We start from the raw sequence: 15,453 nt of genomic DNA on the forward strand, positions 1-15,453 counted from the left end.
GTATATGACATGACATGATCTTCATGTTGATCTTCAATAATTCACTTGTGGCAAATTAAGATAGTGTAAGTGTAATTACTTTCATGGTGAGATGTCACATCGTTATGAAGTGAGGAATGAGTGTTGAGGCTGTCGTGCTTTTTGCTGTAAACCAAATGAGGTCTGGACGTCTGGTGATCGATACACTCTAAATTGTGTCCCCTTCAGCGGCAATAAAGTCCAACGATGAGGAGACGGGCCAGACGGGCATTCAAGTCACGCGCAGCACTCGACACGACTCCGGGTGATTCCTTGCAAAGGAGAAGAAGAATGGCCTCGCAAGCGAACGGATCGCCGGTGCCGGAGACCACCATCCACGTTGCCATGTTCCCATGGTTCGCCTTCGGTCATATCAACCCCTTCGTACAACTCGCCAACAAGATCGCTGCCTATGGTGTTAGAGTCTCCATCTTTTCCGCACCAGGTAACATCCCCCGTATCACCTCTGCTCTCAAGAGCGGACCTGGTTACAGCACCGCGTTGGTCCCCGTCCATATTCCGCCCGTTGACGGCCTCCCCCCCGGTGTCGAGAGCACAGCCGAGATGACTCCGGCCATGGCTGAGCTCCTCAAGCTCGCCGTCGATCAGATGGGACCACAGATTGAAGCGCTCTTTGCCCAACTTCGTCCCGACATCATTGTCTTTGATTTCGCCATGCAGTGGCTCCCCCCTATCGCCCATAAACATGGCATCAAATCAGTTTTCTTTTCTATTTTTAACGCGATCGGAATTGCTTACCTGGTGGTTCCTAGCCGGCTGAAAGACGGCCAGCCTCCTACTATCGAGGACCTCAAGAGACCCCCGGCGGGCCTTGAAATTGAGACTCTGCCGACCTTCAAAGAGTACGAATGCCGCGAGTTCCACTACGTGTACGAGAGCTTCGGCGGGCCCTGTGCCTTCGATAGGTTTTTGGCCTGCGTGCAGGGCTGTGATGCCTTCCTGATGAAGACGTGTTTGGAGATGGAGGGTCCCTACGTCAAATACATTGAGAGCCAGTACAAAAAGCCTGTCTTATTAACCGGTCCTATCGTTCCAGATCCGCCGTCCGGCGAGTTGGAGGAGAGGTGGGCTGACTGGCTCTCTCGCTTCCCAGAAAAATCAGTCATTCTCTGCGCTTTCGGTGGCGAAGTGTTTCTTAAAGACGATCAGATCAAGGAGCTTGCTTGGGGACTAGAGATGACGGGTGAGCCCTTCATTCTGGTCCTAAAGTTCACCGAAAATGAAGAGTCCAGGCTCAAGGAGGCTCTGCCGGAAGGGTTCCAGGACAAGATGAAGGAGAGGGGGACGGTGCACACCGATTGGATACCGCAGCAGCTGCTCCTGGCTCACCCTAACGTCGGATACTTCATCACCCACGCCGGGTCAAGCTCTATCATCGAAGGCCCGATCAACGACTTGCAACTAATTTTGCTCCCGCAGAGAGTTATCCAATTCTTGATCACGAAGCTCCTGGTTTTCAATCTGAATGCCGGAGTGGAAGTGAAGAGGAACGAGGACGGGCTTTTCTCGAAAGATGATTTGTGCGAGGCCGTGAAGGCGGCAATGGCTTCCGAGAGGGGAGGTGAATGGAGAGATTTCCTTCGTCATAGAGAGAAACAGGAGGGATTTATCATGGATTTAGTGGGAAAAATGAAGGAGATGGTGATTAAAGGGTTCGAATCCCGCGATTCTGTCTCTGCTGTAGTACATAATCCTGTGGAAGCACTTGAAACATAAACCTGGAGAGACAGGCATAAACTATCTGGGATCTCTTTTTCATGGCGCCATTAATGAATGTAAGAAGCGCGTAAAGGGTTCCTGGAAGACCATGTAGCTCTAATAGATTAACAGCAGGTGAGCTGTAAAGCTACTATTTTTATTCTTCTGAGAGGTGTGGAGATTCACTGAAACCAAATAGTTTCTTGACTATTAAACAAGAAGCAACCTTGAATCTTTTGAATAAGGTTCAGCCGGGTCGGGATTCCCTGCGCGCAGATAATTGTGGCAGTTCATGGTTTCCCGTAGTTGATCACGCGTGAAAATGGGAATACGGTGAAGAAGCCTGATTTTAACACCTCCACTTCTCTACTAGCTTGATGCGTCTGTTTGCACCGGATCTCGCCTCACCGACCCATTCGTACCAAGGGCCGAAGGGAAAATGAAAGTGGAAGTGATTTCACTCATCTCTCGACCCTTTCTACTTCGCAACCCTCATCTCTCTCGTCTATTGCTCTCTTTCAGCTCGCCGTCTCACCCTTTCTTCCCCCTCTCCTCATCCGAGCCCTCTTCCCTCTATCAGTTATTTTTTTTTAGTAATTAATTAAAATAATTATTTTATTTTACTTCATAATTATATTACTAATTTATACTACCCTAAAATCTATCTTATGTTATTAATAAAATATCGTATTTATTTATTTATTATTTTCATTATTAATACTATATTAAATTACTAATTTAAAAGTGATAATTAAGATATTATTAAACTTAGAATTTGATCAAGTATCTAGAGATTATAAAAGTAAATATTTTTGTTTGAGTATTCTATATTTTAATAATTAATTAAACTAATATTTAATTTTAACTCGTAATTATTGTGTTAATTTAGACTAAACTACGATATATCTTAATTTGTTAATAAAATATCCTACTTAATTATTTATTATGTTAATACACTTTAATATTATATTAAATTAATAATTTAAGAGTGATAATTAAGATATTGTTAAATTAAAATTTGATCAAGTATCTAGACACTATAAAAGTAGACATTTTAGTTTGAGTATTTTATATTTTATAATTAATTAAATTGATAATTATTATATTATTACATTTTAGTTTTAAATCGTAATTATTATATTAATTTAGACTACACTAAAATCTATCTTAAATTATTAATAAAATACCTACTTAATTATTTATTGTGTTAATATATTTTAATATTCTATTAAATTATTAATTATAAAAGTAACCATATTTGTTGAAGTATATTATAAAAAGTAACTCATTCTATTGTTTCTAGTACATTTTCCATTTTGGGTACTTACACAAGAAAGTACTTTCTAGTACACTTTGCATCTAACACACTAACACGAAAATATAATTCACTTTCACTTTCCCTTCCCCTCTTTAAGTGCACTAACCTCCAAAAAAAAAAAAAAAAACGACAAGTACCTTGCGGGTTGGTATGAGCTGAAATGGTGAATTCTTTAATACCCATTTGCCTAACAAATGCTAGGATGCAATGCAACACTATAACAATCAATTAGGAGTTCTCATCATTTAGGCAGTGACTTTTCGAAGATACGCGGGAAATAGAAATCACATCGAGCCAAGCAACCTTGAACCACGCATATGTTCGAGCTTAGCTTGATCTGAATACTTTGAACTTGAGCTCAGCCTTGAGCCTAAAAAATTCTAGTTTGAATCCGACCTCGAACCGGGTTCGAGTCAACCTACATTTAATTTTTTTTAAAATTATAATAATAAATAAAAATAATATTGTGATAACTTTGGTATCATTGAACTGCAAAGTATCACAGAGGAATTCAAAACTTTTCAATAAAGCATATTAACGTATAATAACCAGTTGAATAGAGCTAAAAGACACAACAAACACCTCCATCAATAGTGTTTATTCCATTGGCAAACAACAATATTAGATGTTGAGGAACCCCAAAAGGGCTAAAAGATCGATCGTCTTTGAGGTTTGAGGTAAATAAAAATAATTATCAACCAGCTAAAGTGGGAATTCATGAGTGCAATTAGAATAAAGGATATTTTCTTTTAAAAAATTATGTTAATGAGACTCACAAGTACACAAGTCGTGCTTGAAAAATCTCGAGTTTAGCTTGTTATACTTAACGAGTCTGATTTCAAGTTTGAACTCGAGCAGAGAACAAGTAAAAACTTATCTGAGTAGAGCTTAAGGGTTTGCGAGCCAGTTTGGCTTGGTGCCACCTCTAGTCGGAAATATATTTTCAGTAGAAATACATTTCTAAGGACCATTAGCGTTTCATGTTTCTTGGAAATATTTTTCTAGCTAGAAATTCTTACCAAGAAAATCATATAATTTTTAGATAAAATTTTCCAGCCAAGATGGTCAAAAAACCAGATGAAATTTTTTTGAATAAGTATTTGACAATTGATGTTGTAATACTTTCATTACAAATTAATTTTTCATTCAATTTTGTATTTGATATTTTATTTTACTACAAATTTATCGGATAAGTATGGTAATATATGAGATTGATTATTAATTTTTATTTAATTTCTTGGAAAAAGCTCTAATAGGTCCTTTTAATTTTCCTTGAAAATTCTAATATTTTCATATAATTTCCTTGTAAGTTTCTAATAGGATTTTATCAAATGGTTTCTTCGAATATCCTAAGAAAAGTATTTCTAGCTTTTCCTGGGATATAAATTTTCTACCATGGGCATTACCGGGTGTAAGGCTTTTAGGTATAAAAAATGTACCAGAAAAAATCTATCTTCACTACAAAAATTTTAAACTATCTACTAATCCACATGATCCTTTGACATATTTTTTTTAGATGACAAACAGTTATTAGTTGTTGTAATATAGTGTTTGTCAACATACCAAGTGATTCAGTCTAGAAAGTGGCACGATTATAAGTACAACAATAAGGAAAATTACAAAATTTCAGGCCACATTAGGTCCGATCTTTAACGAGTTCTCTTATTCAAGCTCCATGGATGAACTTGATCCAAACCTCACTTATTAGAAACTAAGGGGGGGTTAGTCCACAAAGAATTTGAATTGAAGTGAAGAATTGAATTAAACTTAAATGAATTGATTCAACTTCAACTCATCTTTGGGTGTTAGTGTCGATGAGTTCAAGTGCACTAGAAAACAAATTCCAGTGTTAGTACCCCCAAATGAAAAGTATGATATAAAAAAATAATGAGTAACCTTATATAATATACTTAAATAGAATATATACCTAAACAGATAATTAACCAAAATAAACATGGTTACTACACTTATAAGTGATTTAACGTGTAGTATTAGAATATATTAATATCCTAATTAATGAAAAACTATATTACATTACTTAATGATTATAATTTATTATAAATTAAAACAATAATTACATGTTACTAAAATAAATTATTTAAAATAATTAAATGAGTTAAAAATAACATAAGTGAATATAATAAATAAATAAATTATTTTTTAATAACATAAGATATAGTTTAACATTAAAACTCACTATTTTAATTCAAAATAAAAAAATACATAATAAATATATATATATTTAAATTATCAATAACATAATATATATTTTACATATTATTAATTAATAATATATTTAAAAAATGAAATACTAATGGTTTAATTAATTGGATAAGTAAACCAATTATGACGATGGTTTAATTTTTCCTAACTTAAGAAAAATTAAACATCGTCTTCCTTGGCGCGCGTCGTCTTCCTCAGCGGCGGGCCAGCTGGCAACGGCGACGGAGGCGACGCTCCGAATGTATGGCAAGAGGGATAAAAGAGGGAGGTCGAGAGAGAAGAGAAGCTAGGAGGCCGAGATGCTCAGCCTCTTGTGCTCTGCGACGGAGGTCGAGAGGGAGAGGAGGGAGGAAGGCCGACAGGGGGTTTGGGGGGGGCTCTGTGACAGAGGTTGAGAGGGAGAGGCAGGAAGGCCGACGGGGGTGGGGGAAGAGGGAGGAGAAGAAAAACTTTGTTGAAGGATCGCGGGGGAAGAGGGGAAGGAGCAACGCGCGTCGTGCACTTTAATATAATTCATTCTACACTAACGCCATTATTTAATGAACTATGTAGGGGGGGTTAGTCCACAATGAAGTGGAAATAAAGTGGAAAATTGAATTGAAGTGAGATGAATTACTTCCACTTCAATTCATGTTTGGGTGTTAGTATAGACGAGTTCAAGTGGCTGGAAAACAGATTCCAGTGTTAGTGCCCCCAAATGAAAAATATGATATAAAAAAGAGAATAAGTAACATTTTATAATATACTTAAATAGAACATATACCTAAACATATAATTAACAAAAATAAGTGTGGTTACTACACTTACAAGTGATTTAACGTGTAGTATTAGAATATATTAATATCTTAATTAATAAAAAATTATATTATATTACTTAATGATTATAATTTATTATAAATTAAAACAATAATTATGGTTTAATTAATTATAAAAATTGGATAATTAAATCAATTAATGATTATAGTTTATTATAAATTAATATACTAATTACGTGTGACTAGAATAAATTATTTAAAATAAATAAAAAAATTACAAATAACATAAGTGAATATAATAAATAAATAAATTATTCTGTAATAACATAAGATATAGTTTAACACTAAAACTCATTATTTTAATAAAAATAAATAATAAATAAATAAATAAATAAATATATTAATTTATCAATAACATAATATACATTTTAAATATTATTAATTAATAATATATTAACAAAAAATGAAAAACTAATGGTTTAATTAATTGGATAATTAAACCAATTATGACGATGTTTAATTTTTCCTTAGTTAGGAAAAATTAAATATCGTCTTCGTCTTCCTCTGCGGGGATCTTGGCAACGGCGACGGCAGCAGGCAACGGCGACGGAGGCGACGCTCCGACGGTGCGCCGAGAGGGAGAAAATAGGGAGGCCGAGAGAGAAGAGAAGCCAAGAGGCCGAGGGGCTCTAGCCTTCCGTGCTCTGCGACGGAGGTCGAGAGAGGGAGGAAGGAAGGCCGACGGGGGGGCGGAAAGAGAGTGAGGCCGAGGGGCTCTGCGACAGAGCCTCCCGTGCTTTGCGACAGAGGTGGGGGAAGAGGGAGGACGGCCGATGGAGGTGGGGGCAGAGGGAGGACGGCTGACGGGGGTGGGGGCAGAGGGAGTAAAATCGCGGAAGGGGGGAAGAGAGGGAGGCCAAGGGGGCTCTGCGTCTGGAGAGGCTGACGAGAGGGAGAACAGAATAGCGAAGGGGGGGGAGAGGAAGAAGCAACGCTCGTTGCGCGTGGAAAGCTGATGATTCGCAAAATAGGTAGGAAACAACTTTCCCCCGTTTTTACCTGAGCGAATGAAATGGTGTTATCTCACTTCAATTCAAGTCATTCTGGACTAACGCCATAAATGGGATGAACTAAGTAATGCGAGGGGAATTCATTCCACTTCATTGTGGACTAACCCCCCGTAATGCAAAGAGAATTCATTCCACTTCATTGTGGACTAAGCCCCCCTTAATCTAATAATGTACCGGAGAGAAATACATGTGGCAAGACTTATTCTTCTTACCATGAGATTGTAACACTTCATTTTATTTATTTAAAACAATGTCACGTTTTACTTTTAAGTGGAGATTGGATTTTGATCTCAATAATGGATCCCAATTTTGATCGGAACTCTAATTTTGACAATTGGTGGACTGTCTCCATGCTTTAATTGGCAAGAGCTTTGACTTTAAACTTAAGCCAATTCATGATCAAATTCCTGTAATCTTTGCCATTGACCATCATTTGAGAGAGGGAGGAAGGAAGGCCGAGGGGCTCTGCGCCAGAGCCTCCCGTGCTTTGCGACGGAGGTGGGGGAAGAGGGAGGACGGCCGACGGAGGTGGGGGACAGAGGGAGGACGGCTGACGGGGGTGGGGGCAGAGGGAGGAAAATCGCGGAGGTGGGGAAGAGAGGGAGGACGAGGGGGCTCTGCGTCTGGAGAGGCTGACGAGAGGGAGAACAGAATAGCGGAGGGGGGGGGGGGGGGGGGGAGGAAGAAGCAACGCTCGTTGCGCGTGGAAAGCTGATGATTCGCAAAATAGGTAGGAAACAACTTTCCCCCGTTTTTACCTGAGCGAATGAAATAGTGTTATCTCACTTCAATTCAAGTCATTCTGGACTAACGCCATAAATGGGATGAACTAAGTAATGCGGGAAAAATGCCGAGAGAGAAGAGAAGAGAAGCCAAGAGGCCCAGGGGCTCTAGCCTCCCGTGCTCTGCGACGGAGGTCGAGAGAGGGAGGAAGGAAGGCCGACGGGGGGCGGAAAGAGAGGGAGGCCGAGGGGCTCTGCGACAGAGCCTCCCGTGCTTTGCGACGGAGGTGGGGGCAGAGGGAGGAAAATCGCGGAGGGGGGGAAGAGAGGGAGACCGAGGGGGCTCTGCGTCTGGAGAGGTTGACGAGAGGGAGAACAGAATAACGGGGGGGGGGGGGGGGGGGGAAGAAGAAGCAACGCTCGTTGCGCGTGGAAAGCTGATGATTCGCAAAATAGGTAGAAAACAACTTTCCCCCGTTTTTACCTAAGCGAATGAAATGGTGTTATCTCACTTCAATTCAAGTCATTCTGGACTAACGCCATAAATGGGATGAACTAAGTAATGCGGGGGGAATTCATTCCACTTCATTGTAGACTAACCCCCCGTAATGCAAAGAGAATTCATTCCACTTCATTGTGGACTAAGCCCCCCTTAATCTAATAATGTACCGGAGAGAAATACATGTGGCAAGACTTATTCTTCTTACCATGAGATTGTAACACTTCATTTTATTTATTTAAAACAATGTCACGTTTTACTTTTAAGTGGAGATTGGATTTTGATCTCAATAATGGATCCCAATTTTGATCGGAACTCTAATTTTGACAATTGGTGGACTGTCTCCATGCTTTAATTGGCAAGAGCTTTGACTTTAAACTTAAGCCAATTCATGATCAAATTCTTGTAATCTTTGCCATTGACCATCATTTGAGAGAGGGAGGAAGGAAGGCCGAGGGGCTCTGCGACAGAGCCTCCCGTGCTTTGCGACGGAGGTGGGGGAAGAGGGAGGACGGCCGACGGAGGTGGGGGGCAGAGGGAGGACGGCTGACGGGGGTGGGGGCAGAGGGAGGAAAATCGCGGAGGTGGGGAAGAGAGGGAGGACGAGGGGGCTCTGCGTCTGGAGAGGCTGACGAGAGGGAGAACAGAATAGCGGAGGGGGGGGGGAGGAAGAAGCAACGCTCGTTGCGCGTGGAAAGCTGATGATTCGCAAAATAGGTAGGAAACAACTTTTCCCCGTTTTTACCTGAGCGAATGAAATAGTGTTATCTCACTTCAATTCAAGTCATTCTGGACTAACGCCATAAATGGGATGAACTAAGTAATGCGGGGAAAATGCCGAGAGAGAAGAGAAGCCAAGAGGCCCAGGGGCTCTAGCCTCCCGTGCTCTGCGACGGAGGTCGAGAGAGGGAGGAAGGAAGGCCGACGGGGGGCGGAAAGAGAGGGAGGCCGAGGGGCTATACGACAGAGCCTCTCGTGCTTTGCGACGGAGGTGGGGGAAGAGGGAGGACGGCCGAAGGAGGTGGGGGCAGAGGGAGGAAAATCGCGGAGGGGGGGAAGAGAGGGAGGCCGAGGGGGCTCTGGGTCTGGAGAGGCTGACGAGAGGGAGAACAGAATAGCGGAGAGGGGGAGGAAGAAGCAACGCTCGTTGCGCGTGGAAAGCTGATGATTCGCAAAATAGGTAGGAAACAATTTTCCCCCGTTTTTACCTGAGCGAATGAAATGGTGTTATCTCACTTCAATTCAAGTCATTCTGGACTAATGCCATAAATGGGATGAACTAAGTAATGCGGGGGGAATTCATTCCACTTCATTGTAGACTAACCCCCCGTAATGCAAAGAGAATTCATTCCACTTCATTGTGGACTAAGCCCCCCTTAATCTAATAATGTACTAGAGATAAATACATGTGGCAAGACTTATTCTTCTTACCATGAGATTGTAACACTTCATTTTATTTATTTAAAACAATGTCACGTTTTACTTTTAAGTGGAGATTGGATTTTGATCTCAATAATAGATCCCAATTTTGATCGGAACTCTAATTTTGACAATTGGTGGACTGTCTCCATGCTTTAATTGGCAAGCGCTTTGACTTTAAACTTAAGCCAATTCATGATCAAATTCCTGTAATCTTTGCCATTGACCATCATTTGAGATTGTAATTCTTCCTGTCTTGATCAGAGTTCTAAAATTACATTCTACTTTTGAGAACATTCCACTACTTGAACATTTCCAAAACTTCGGGATGGTTATATTCTTGTCATTATTCTTTTCTCCAAAAATCCCATAAGAGAAACCACACATAAGCACAGGTCAAAAGAAACCCCAGATAAACCCCACATAAGCACATGCCAGGCCTTCCTCATAGGTCAAAAGAAACCCCACATAAACAACCCCTCCTCAATGACCTTCCTTAATGCTGCCCTCTGACAATAAACAAAAGAGCCCTTCAAACATTGATCTCTACCTGTAATTCAAAGTAAAATTGTGTGCCAGCTGCTCTTCAGCGAAAAGCAAGAACAAGATCCATTCACAATTGTTAGTCTGCAGGCATGAAAGGATCTGCATCCCCGATATCAGCAACAAGAGGTTCTAATTGTGATGAATCTTCATCAGGTGAAGTAAAATGGGTTGGAAATGGAAGCAAAGAAATGTCGAATTTCTTGTAAACCAGAAGCTTTTTCTCGAGCGATATGTCTTCGTATTTTTTATTTTTGTACTTATCCCGAGAAGGAACCATGTAAGCGGCATCCTTTACGAATACAAAGTTCCCTTCTGCACCTGGAACCTGAGCAAATCAAAGTAGCAGATTAGTGCTTAAGTGGCGATTATAGAATGGACCTCCAACTATGCCAATTTATCTGTTATAAATAAAAACAAAAAAATGAATCTGACAGTTTTCAAGTAGTAGACACTTACTTGGCCCTTGACATACATCAAATTCCTTTGCGGATCTATCTTATAGACCCAGACATTCTTGACCGTGGATTGCTTTCCGCCCATTCGACCAGGCATTTTCTTGCCCTTGAACACCTATACAAAATTGATCCAGAACCAAGTAATTTCCTTTCAGTTTTGCTTCCAGGATGATCTACAACCCTCTTAAGCACCAATAGAGAATACCCATGCACTATTGAAGCTAAATATTGTATTTTTGGAATATATGCAAAACTTTCAGCTAGTATCCACCAGATGTCATACCCTGCCTGGAGTGTCTCGCTGACCAGTAGAACCAATGTGACGATGCGTTAGTGATACACCATGAGATGCAGGCATTCCCTTGAAACCCCATCTTTTCATACCACCCTGTCCATGATGAATACAAATTTAAGTAAAATATAAAAGAGTGATCAGACTACAACAATAACTGAAATTCGTCACTTATGTCAGTGTTGAAGAGAGATTCTTTGGTGCAAACTTAACTTTATTTTTAGAGCAAAAACAAACCCCACACTGGATAATATTAAGGCTTCCCAATGTCCTAGTTGATTATTAACCCATGTATAGATCTGCGCAAGAACGAGGTTTTGTCTGAAATAGCAGTACGCTGGCTTTCAACTTAAAACATACAAAGGATTATGTGTGCAGAAATCCCTAGAAACTAGCATTATTACATATTCATTCCAACACCCTTTTGGACCTGGATCACCCTTTTGGAGGAGGAAACCGTGACATGAGGGACTAACACATCATATACAACTTCCATATAGCAAGCATAAATAGTTGAGAGGCAAAAAGTTAAGGTTAACAGAAAAGAAATCTGAAAAAATAAAATCTCTGCTAGGTTTGTCAATGATTGTGCATGCATTTTACGATTGCCACCATCATCTACTTCAGAAACTCACCACTAAGAGTGATTGTCGATAATTTCAACACATGAACTCCATGGAAAACAAAACAATTCCCAGAAAAATGGCTTAACTTTGAAAGATGTAATGAATACAGAATGATAAGGGTCAAACTGCAAGATCTCAAGGATTGAACAAGAAACCCTTGCACATTTTAACCAACTTAAGACATGATAATACTGCAATAGTTGCATGCCACAAAAACTTCAAGCTATATAGGCATTCTGGTAAATTCTGCTTGCCAAGTGCGTATTTCCTGTTTAAGAAATGGCCATGCATTTTGATACTTCACAACATTTCTTACTACAATGCATGGATTGCATGATATGACAATAAGTTTGTCTTTCAGTAAAAGAGTCTACCAGAATTTTATAACAGTAACAATTTCAAATGTTTGTCAGCTTTTTTTTTTTTTTTTTTTTGAGAAGAGTGTATTTGAATTAAAAGACCAAAGATAAAGCTACACAACCAAATGAACAATGAATGATTGGCAGGAAGTCCCCTCTTTAGCAAAAGAGTCAGCCAAACAATTTGCTGATCTCAAGACACGATTCCAGCAAGATACACTGTCAGCCAAATCTATAGCTTCATTAAAAGCCCTCTTAATCTCCATGAAGGATTTTTTTTTTTTTAGTTGCCATTTGTACAAGAAAGATCTTTAAGGAATATCGCCAAAATGAAGAAATATCTATATGCATTGATATTGATATTCGTAAGCAGACAGACAGTGTTAAGAAAAAGTTGTTCTGCATGCTCTAATAGTGGCCCTAAAGGCCCAATTGAGCTTTCAGATAATCTGATCTTTCCTTGTGAAACTGCCCTACCAGTAACGGTACAGCTGTCAGTCAGAAAATATAGGTCAAACATAATGGTTTCTTCTAACTGCCAAACCCTATTTAATGATTCCTTCTAACTGCCAAAACCCACTTGTTGAAAGCTCAATGTTGAAATGTATAGAATATGATAAAGGAAATAACTTTTAAAAAATAAACAGAGTAAAAATGTTCAACCATATATCTAGTCATCAGCAGCAATCCTAAAAAAAAAAAAAAAAATCAAATTAAATCCTTCTTATGCTTCAATTATAGTCACAGAAACAGCAGAAACATCAATGTTAGGTACCTGGAAACCCTTTCCCCGTGTTATTCCAGTTACATCAACATATTGACCAGGAACAAAATGGCGAACAGTGATTGAAGTACCAACAGGTAGAAGTGCATCCTCAGTAACAGGGAATTCCCTCAACTTCCTCTTCAAAGGAACGCCTTGAGCCCTAAAATGACCCATCTCCGGCTTCGTTAAGTGCTTCTCCTTTTTCTGCCCAGCTCCAATCTAACTAACGCCATAGACCAAATAATCACAGTCAATTCTCTTCTAAATCCAGTAAGAAGACGTTTATTCTAATCAAATAAATACCGCCAACTGCAAGCAATTAGTCCAACAAAAACTCCAAGCTGCTAGGGACGAGAATGATAATTGAGCTCAATAAATACCATGACAGCCCAAAGAAGAACCGAAATCTTAAAAAAGATGCAAAGACATGTTCCATAAAATGAACTAACAAGCTTAGAAATCACAACACAGCAGTGTTCGATCAGTCTGAGACTCCGAATCCAATAAAGAAACAACATAAATAAATAAATAAATAATCCACTTCAGCACGAACGAGATGGTACCTGCAAGGAGGCGATCCCCTCCTTCTCCATTGTCTTCACCTGCGAGACAATGTTATCATCCACCCACAGGACCGTAATGGGAATCCTGGCTCCCCATTTATCCCAGAGAGCTGACATACCACATTTAACCGCGATAACTCCTGTGCGCTTCGAGAAGGGCTTCATCACCCTGGAACCCTGATCGACAGCAACTCCGTCAGATTCATCTTCCAAGGCAACTACCTCCGCACTGAAGCCCCTAAAGCTGTACGTTCTTGGGCCGATGGAGAGCAGCCGGAAGCGAGATATGAGACCTCTAGACGCCACCGACATGCTTACAGCACGAAGATTTTAAAGCCAAGAGATCCAAGAGAAGGGCATGCTGCAAGCGCGATAGAGCAACTTGTGATCAGGGGATGAGGTGAGAAACCGCAGCAGGGAAAGACTGCGGTAACGGGAGAAGGGTTTTGGAGGACCTTCCCGTAATTTTCGGTCTGTAGGGTTTTAGGAGGACTTGCTGGTTTCGAACAGAAATGAGCCTTGAGGTGCTTTCTCCAAATGGGCAGTCGAGTCGGGGTGAATTTCAAAATTCCCACAACGGGAGCGTTGAGTTGAGAACTCGTGGTCGCGTCAGCGAGTCTCATTTCAACAACGGCGTCGAGATGAATTTCCAAATTATCACCCACTTGACCAGGAGACCATCAAGCCTTTCCATATCCCATGTCATTTCCTATAGTTTTTAACTCCTGTATCTTCTCTTCCGGGTTCTTCCATCAAAATAGAGATGAGATAACATAAAAAACGCAGGAAAAAAGTACTCAAAAGAACGAGAGAAAAACAAAGTAGTTATTTGTAGTTTTACAACCAAGATAGAAGGTTTTAATATTATTCTCGGAGAGTATTAAGGAATAATCTCAGATGAATTAGTAAGTACAAATATCTTAAATTTATTAGTTGGGAAAAACATATTTAAAGTGCCTAGTCATTTTGGGAATAAGACAGAAGGCCTTATCATTGCCGTTGGAGAGAAGAATCAGAAACATTGTCTACCTGATCTAGATGAGTATGTTTAATGTTCAATACAACAAAATGATGTACCTACAATTAATCAAATCAATTTGATGCCTTTAATTAACTGAAATTCCTTTTTTACAAAAAAATTAATTTTTTTCTTAAGAGAATCAAATCAAACTTCATCCCAGTTAGAAAAACTCCACTTCCCCAAACTTTTGCAGCTAGATTGGATACATTGCCTGTAGAGGTGACAATGCATGACTTAAGGGTTTGTTTGTAACCTCGTGGAAAAGAAAAAAAAAGAAAAAATGAGAATTTGATCATTATTATTCCCAAAAATAATTAGTGAAATAGAGAATTTTATCATTATCTCATTTTCACTAACTATTTTTGGGAATAATAATGATTAAATTCTCATTTTTTTTCTTTTCTAGGGGTTCCAAACAATGGGTGGAGAGGCTACTATCCTCAAGAGAATTTTATAGGCAAGGCAAGAGAGGTTTGAACGGGGTGTGTGGGCCAAAGGGTTCGAATTTGAACAGTCATGTTATAAACTATTGATCAAATTTAGCTTCTTTTTTTTCTAGTATAGGTGGTGAGTGATGATAAAGAGCACCATGATAATATGTTTTTAAGCCCTTTTGTCCGTGGTTAGTGCCCTTAACCTTAATACTGGCCTTCAAGGAATACTTTTCTCCTTAAATTCCTACTCTTCACATCCTCCGATCTAATTGAAATCATTTTATTAAATCCCTACCCATTTTATTAACCTTAATGTTTTTATGTCTATTGAGAATATCATCATGAATACCATAGTCATTTTTTCATGAATCAATTAGTGTTATTAAAATGATTAAGTTGATGCTTTAAACTAGGGTTTAGCTCCTTTTTGTCTAATCTTCAATAAGATCAAATAAGTAATCCATCCAACAGTTGGGATGACCATCTAAGAGTATCATGATAAATACCCACCTCAAATACTATGAATTTTCTTCTCTTTGACATATTGTTTCCTCATATCAAGGGCATCAAATACATAATCCCATAATGGGCAATGAAAAACAAACTGTGAATTTAAAAACCCATTTTTAATCACTTACTAATGAATTC

The 15,453-nt window shown here is 39.4% G+C and overlaps 2 protein-coding genes across 2 annotated transcripts; one reads left to right on the forward strand and one right to left on the reverse strand.

Moving 5' to 3' along the window:
* Positions 1 to 202: 202 nt before the first annotated feature.
* On the forward strand, positions 203 to 1,900 carry LOC137952043 (anthocyanidin-3-O-glucoside rhamnosyltransferase-like). Its single transcript, XM_068799111.1, has one exon. The coding sequence runs from the start codon at positions 226 to 228 to the stop codon at positions 1,753 to 1,755; it is 1,530 nt and encodes a 509-aa protein (XP_068655212.1). The 5' UTR covers positions 203 to 225; the 3' UTR covers positions 1,756 to 1,900.
* Positions 1,901 to 10,048: 8,148 nt separating this feature from the next.
* On the reverse strand, positions 10,049 to 13,841 carry LOC137951607 (large ribosomal subunit protein uL3m-like). Its single transcript, XM_068798386.1, has 5 exons — positions 13,351 to 13,841; positions 12,797 to 13,006; positions 11,028 to 11,132; positions 10,746 to 10,859; positions 10,049 to 10,614 (listed from the first exon to the last, which is right to left on the reverse strand). Exons 1-5 carry the CDS (start codon positions 13,660 to 13,662, stop codon positions 10,366 to 10,368), a joined length of 990 nt encoding a protein of 329 aa, XP_068654487.1. The 5' UTR covers positions 13,663 to 13,841; the 3' UTR covers positions 10,049 to 10,365.
* Positions 13,842 to 15,453: the final 1,612 nt, after the last annotated feature.

This window comes from Aristolochia californica, unplaced genomic scaffold (genome assembly GCF_029961685.1).
Source record: "Aristolochia californica isolate CCGP_79_NKW_82.1479 unplaced genomic scaffold, dmAriCali1.0.hap1 SCAF_15, whole genome shotgun sequence".
NCBI lineage: Eukaryota > Viridiplantae > Streptophyta > Magnoliopsida > Piperales > Aristolochiaceae > Aristolochia > Aristolochia californica.